Source organism: Tasmannia lanceolata, unplaced genomic scaffold (assembly GCF_043159265.1).
Source record: "Tasmannia lanceolata isolate RefF3 unplaced genomic scaffold, GAP_Taslan_0.1 ptg000013l, whole genome shotgun sequence".
Taxonomy (NCBI): domain Eukaryota; kingdom Viridiplantae; phylum Streptophyta; class Magnoliopsida; order Canellales; family Winteraceae; genus Tasmannia; species Tasmannia lanceolata.
The window spans coordinates 11249960-11256350 of record NW_027518690.1 but is presented as its reverse complement, the minus strand read 5'-3'; the positions used below and the strand labels follow the sequence as shown (position 1 = coordinate 11256350).

General features: G+C 39.5%; 1 protein-coding gene across 1 annotated transcript; it reads left to right on the top strand.

The window, feature by feature from the left end:
• Positions 1-483: 483 nt before the first annotated feature.
• On the top strand, positions 484-4469 carry LOC143889777 (transcription factor bHLH62-like). The gene is made up of 7 exons (XM_077394128.1): positions 484-2340; positions 2676-2906; positions 3033-3098; positions 3197-3265; positions 3349-3420; positions 3577-3747; positions 3854-4469. The coding sequence occupies exons 1-7, from the start codon at positions 1486-1488 to the stop codon at positions 3977-3979; spliced, it is 1590 nt and encodes a 529-aa protein (XP_077250243.1). The 5' UTR covers positions 484-1485; the 3' UTR covers positions 3980-4469.
• Positions 4470-6391: the final 1922 nt, after the last annotated feature.

The following is a 6391-nucleotide window of genomic DNA, read 5'->3' as shown; positions in this document are numbered from 1 at the left end:
TTTTTTCCAACACGAGATCGGCCCGACCAATCCAAGATTTTAAGCTTAGAAAATAAAAAATTATTAAAAATATTGGGTTTCACTTGGGCCGGTCTGTCCAAGCCCTCAGCCCGAACCCGACCCAAACCCGACCCGTCCGAACTCAACCTGACCGGACTTTTTTTGGGGTTCCCATTTATCCAGCTACCTATAAAAGGAAAAAGTTTATTACAGTTACCAAAAAGCTTTCAATTAAAAAGAAAAGACAGAGTAGGTTGGTGTAATTATCAAAACATTGTAGTGCCAATATCAGTTCCCTAAAAGAAAGTAAAAAGCAAGCAAAGAACCCATTCCATTCCACTTTTACTTTTACCTCTCATCATACTTTTTTATCATTAACCAACCCTCTCTCTCCATTAATCATTGATTTGAGCAGACAAACAGTGTTGTTTTGGGGGCCACAACAAAGTGAGATAAAACCCCACCACATCCTCCTCTCTGCTTCCCCTTTTCTCACTCTCATTTGAAGCTTTTCAAACCTCTCTTTTCAGCTTTCATGGCGAAAAACTTTATCTAATTTCCGAAGTGTTTGAAGAGGGGGACACATCTGGTTTGACGTTCAAGGCTCGGTGTCTCTCATTCCACTCATCACGGAGAGCAAATTACAAGGTCAACATTTTTCTTTTGTTCCTTTTATCATTTCCCATCCCTTTCAAAACCCTTATGTTCCACGCTTCTCTCTCTTTTTCTTCCTCCTTTCTCTCCTTTTTCAACTTTCTCTTCTGTTCTGCACAAAACCAATCTCCTTTAACTCCCACACCCTCCCCTTCTTTCTCCCAACACACACATTAATACCCACAATATCTTTTTAGCTTCATATCCATTAAACCCATTTGCACTTTTCCTTGTCAGAGCAGGGTTTTGTCAGTTTATCTCAGATATTGTGTTTTTGGGTTTTGTCACTTTATCTCACAAATTGTGATTTTGGTCACAAAGGAGGACTGACCCTTCCCCAGGAGTGGGGTCAAGAGGCCTATCTTTTCTCTAAGAAGATTAATCACAGTTTATGATTAATCACAATTGTGAACTGATTTGGGTTCATAACATTTTGGTCAAGACACCCCATTGGAGAGGCAAAATTTCTTGCCTTTGATTTGGGTCTCGTTTGTTTTACATATTTATTAGACCCATTTGCCGTTTTCCTTGTCAGCATAGGGTTTTGTCAGTTTATCTCTTTGCACTAAAAGTTGGACTGACCCTTCCCTCGAAGTTGGTTGAGAGGCTGGTCTTCCTTCTAAGAAGATCAATCACATTGCGAACTGATCTGGGTTCATAACAAAACTCATTTTTTGTCCGGACACCCCATTGGAGAAGCAAAATCTCTTGCCTTGTCAATGTGAGTCTTGTTTGTTTTACATTTTTGAATCTGGGTCTGTGATTTTTTGGCGCTTTATCAATTTTTCTTCCCCACTACTCGCCGTTTTTTGCGATTTTAGGTGGGTTTTTATGGAAAAGGAGAATTTTTTTCTGAATGATAGCATCCCCCCTACATTGGATGTTCAAATGGGGGAGTTGAATTGTTCTTCTGACCAATTTCCTTCTTGCTTCCTCAATCTCAATTGGGACAATTCAATGGATCAGAGCGTTCCCTTCGAATCGGCTCTGAGCTCGATCGTCTCTTCGCCTGTGGCCTCAAATTCTGCAGTTCCCGCAGAGAGCATTGTTATTAGAGAATTGATTGGGAGATTGGGGAGCATATGTAACTCTGGGGAGATCTCTCCACAATCTCAAAAATTGGGAGCAATTGGAACTTCCTACATTGGAGGAAATAACAACAGTACAAACAATTCATGTTATAACACCCCTTTAAATTCTCCCCCCAAGCTTAATCTTTCCATGACCCATAACACTTTGGCACCATTCTCTGCTGATCCTGGATTCGCAGAGAGGGCTGCTAAGTTCTCTTGTTTTGGTAGTAGGAGTTTCGGCGGAGCAACAAACAAATTCGGGTTCGGGTTCCCCGAAACTGAATTGCCTTATAGATCTGTACCAATGATGGAAAGTGGCGAGCTCTCAAGAATCTCAAGTAGTCAGTCTGTTAAGGGTGGATCTCAGAAAGGTGTTTTGGAGAATAAGGAGATCTCATTACAGGATAGGAAGTTCAATAGATTCTCTAGGTCTTCTACCCCTGATGATGCAGAATTCAGTAATGCTCGCGAGGAATCTTCAGGTTCTGATCCAATTGCAAGGGGGGATCTCTGCCTGAAAGTTCCAAATCAGGTCAATGCGAGAAAGCGAAAAGCTGCTCTGAGGGGCAAACCAAAGGAAGTTGTTTCATCTCCCACTACTAAAGACCCCAAGGTATGTTAATTGTTCTTTTAGATGATTTCTCAGTTTTTGGGAAGATTTTGGGCCTCTCAGAGGACTTTTAGGTAGGTTTAGAGGTGTGCAGACACAAGCTGAGAAGTTGTAGATTTATGTCGTGATAGCGTAAACTGTTGTGGTAGGGAATACGAGTGAAAAGGATGGGTGAAAACTAAGGGTTTGGGTTCTAAAATAGGTGATTAGAGTGAGTGTGTGTGTGTGTGTGTGTGTGTGTGTGTTGGGGGGGGGGGGGGGGGGGGAATGTTATCTTCACTTAAATTCTCTATCAATCATCTTGGGGATATTAAAAGATTCAAAATTCTCCCTTGTAGATAGCTGAAGTTGATTCAAACGCAAAGCGATGCAAACCATCAGAAGCTACTGTAGCTGGAAAGGATGTTGCAAAGCCCAAGTTTGAACAGAACGGCAGTGCGAGCACAGGGGATGGTGGTCAGAAACAAACCAAAGATAATCCTAAGCCTCCCGAGCCTCCAAAGCAAGATTACATTCATGTCAGAGCAAGAAGAGGCCAAGCTACAGATAGCCACAGTCTCGCTGAAAGGGTAAGAACAAACTAATATCGTTCTGAATGAATGATTGTATGTTTTACCATTATTACTATATTTAATGTTTCTTTTTTTTACCAGTATCAATAGACTTTTACTAACTAGGCCTTTGTTTTATGCCAGGTCAGAAGGGAAAAGATCAGTGAACGGATGAAGTTCCTGCAAGATCTCGTACCGGGTTGCAATAAGGTATGGAAAGATTTCTAGTTAGCTGTGTTATTTTCTGATGTTAGAGAAAAGGTGCGATGATTAGAGATTTCAACTTGAACTCTGAATCTTTGTTGTAGGTTACTGGTAAAGCAGTTATGCTTGATGAAATTATAAACTACGTACAGTCGTTGCAGCGCCAGGTCGAGGTAAATTCAGATAACACTTCAAATGCTGTTCTTCTATATGTATATTAGGTCTGTGTTACTGAACTTGGGTCAATATTTTCCAGTTCCTTTCTATGAAGTTATCCACTGTGAATCCAAGGCTAGATTTCAACATAGAGTCTGTCCTCTCAAAGGATGTAAGTTGTGAGATTGAAAATAATGCATAACATCTCTTCTTTGATGCTTTATGTTTTTTTTTTTTTTTGAGTTATCCACTATGAATGTTTTTATTTTTATTTTTATTTTTTTATACCTTGCATCATGTCTGAAATCAGCTTCCATTGTGAATTCAGATGCTTCAATCGCTCGGTTCTTTGCCTCAGATGGCGTTTCCGTACAGTCAACAACATCAACAGGGACCCATCCAAAGTGTTGTGTCTAATGGTCCATTAGATGCCACACTACTCCGAACTCTAGGCATGCAGCTACCTACTATTGATGCATATGGTGATGCTAATTCTCAGGTAATTCTCTCGAATTCTGAAATGCCCCATCTTTCAAACCATTGATCACATTTGCATCATCTCCATCTATAAAAAAGTACTCTAAGAAAAAGAATTTTGATTTCAGCTTGTGGCTTTCTGGGAGGATGACCTCCAAAGTGTTGTCCAGATGGGTTTTGAACAGAACCAAGAAACAGCATTCCCATCACAGAGTTCTCCTGGCATGAAAAAGACTAATCTCCTTCAAATTTAATTCCTTCTAGTGAGTCAAGAGTTGTAATTTCCCGACAGCCAATTAAATTAGTCCATCTGATGCAGACTCCTTGCTCACTAGTCACATAAAAATTGAGCTCTGATCCTCATCAATCTTCTAGCACGCGAAGCTGGTCTCAATTTTGTCGGCTGGCCTTTGTATATACAGAAACAAGGGTTCGAATCAGCAGACGAGTTTCTGAGCGATCGATCTTTTAAGTGGGAAACTGATTCTTCGGAAAACTCTCACAAATATCCATTGTAAAATTCTTACACTAACTGCGTGTCCTGTGGTTCCAATCTTAACACCACATGTAAGATGTAACAAGGTAGAGGGAAAAGGTGAAGAGCTGTGCCACCAAACGTCTGATTCGATTGTGTTGGTGTTGCCATTCAGAGTATGATTATTATTAATTTATTGAGAAGTTTTCAAAACATTGTCGGAGCAATTATCGCCTTAATTTCGTTGCTTTACATGAAATTTTTTAAAAGGGATTGATTTGATTTGCTTCAACTATTGCGTGTGGAAATCTAATTTCTTACTTGTAAGTTGTAACCAGCTGTTAAGGGGGCCCAGAGGTCTCTGAAGTCCAAGAGATGATTTGAGATCTCTTTTACAACTACTAATTCCTGATTCTAGGGATTGAGCTGGAGTCAAAATCCAGTTTTAGCATCCAAAGCCCCATTTTCTGGACCTGTAATTTTCATAAGCCAACCAACATTAGAAATTTCTTCTCAATTTAGCCTTACAATATATATCAATCCTTTTACAGTGTACTGGAGTGCTGGCAACAAATAAACTTCTGTAACGAGTAACATCAAAGGCCCCAGTTGAGGTTGACTAGGCCCAATAAATCAGAAAGCTCTACTAACAACCAGCCCATCTGTTAAAAAACATCACAATCATTTCATATGTTGATGAAGAATAATGCATTGGAAAATTTGGATGCAGATACCCTCCACAAGATAAAGAAAACTTTATGAAAGGCTGCCATTAAATCACAGTTTCCAGAGCCTAGACACAGAAACAACCTCCCTTTCCTGAGCTCAATAGCTGTTTTATCATCTAGCTTCTGATCTGATATTACATACAAATTTGCATTTACAATAGGTTTATACAACTGAAATCAATTAACTAAACAAAGTGGTGAATCAATTGGACAATCACTACTACATCAGATAGGATACATAATCAACATATTATTGTCAATAATATAGGAAGATATTCTTAGTGCTAGTAGAGGTTATAGGATTGTGTACTGCCCCTCTATTCAGATAAGCCTTCTGTTATCTTTACAGGCATGCATCAAAGTTTTAACTAGGTGTGCAACTTGGGTTGATTTTTAGAATTCAGGTTGAGCTTGTACCATAAAATTGGGTCGGTTTCAGGTTTATTCCAATTCACTTTTTAGCAAAAGCTGAACCCGACCCGAGGCCCCAGTTGAGGTTGACTAGGCCCAATAAATCAGAAAGCTTTAATAACAACCAGCCCATCTGTTGAAAACATCACAATCATTTCATAAGTTGATGAAGAATAATGTATTGGAAAATTCAGATGCAGATACGCTACACAGAATAAAGAAAACGTTATGAAAGGCTGCCATAAAATCACAGTTTCCAGAGCCTCGGCACAGAAACAACCTCCCTTTCCTGAGCTCAATAGTTGTTTTATCATCTAGCTTCTGATCTGATATTGCATACTGCATTTACAATAGGTTAAGTAATTGAAATCAAGTAACTAAACAAAGTGGTGAATCAATTGGACAATCACTACTACATCAGATAGGATACATAATCAACATATTATTGTCGATAATATAGGAAGATATTCTTAGTGCTAGTAGAGGTTATAGGATTGTGTACTGCCCCTCTATTCAGATAAGCATCCTTCTGTCATCTTTACAGGCATCCATCAAAGTTTTAACTAGGTGTGCAACTCGGGTCGATTTTTGAGAATTCAGGTTGAGCTTGCAGTTAAAAAAAAAAAAATCAGGTCGGTTTCGGGGTGATTCCAATTCATTTTTTAGCAAAAGCTGAACCCGACCCGACACATGTGTTACGAACCCGAATCGGTTCGTAACGGATTTGATCTTCTCGGAGGGAAAATCGGCCTCTTGACCCGCTTCGAGGGAAGGGTCCTCCTCCTTTGTGCGCAAGACAGTTCTCTGGAATAATTTTCTTCATTTCCCTAAACAGAGCTGTGTACAAGTTATTTATAGAAAAGCACTAATCTACACAATCCTTATCTCTAAGACTCCTATACATCCAAAGCAACTACAAAGCAAATCCTACTGTTAATAAAATCTAAACTAATTTATTCCAGCACAAGTGGCTCCCATCTAGACACGTAACACCAAGCTGCAGCCCTAGATTACTCATTTTTCTGTGAGAAAAATTCGGTGTTACTCCATTT

Coding starts and splice junctions, on each gene's coding strand:
- LOC143889777 (XM_077394128.1), top strand. CDS start 1,486: ATGGAAAAGGAGAATTTTTTTCTGAATGATAGCATCCCCCCTACATTG. Junction 3,099..3,196: donor TCGTACCGGGTTGCAATAAG/GTATGGAAAGAT, acceptor TCTTTGTTGTAG/GTTACTGGTAAAGCAGTTAT. Junction 3,748..3,853: donor ATGGTGATGCTAATTCTCAG/GTAATTCTCTCG, acceptor TTTTGATTTCAG/CTTGTGGCTTTCTGGGAGGA.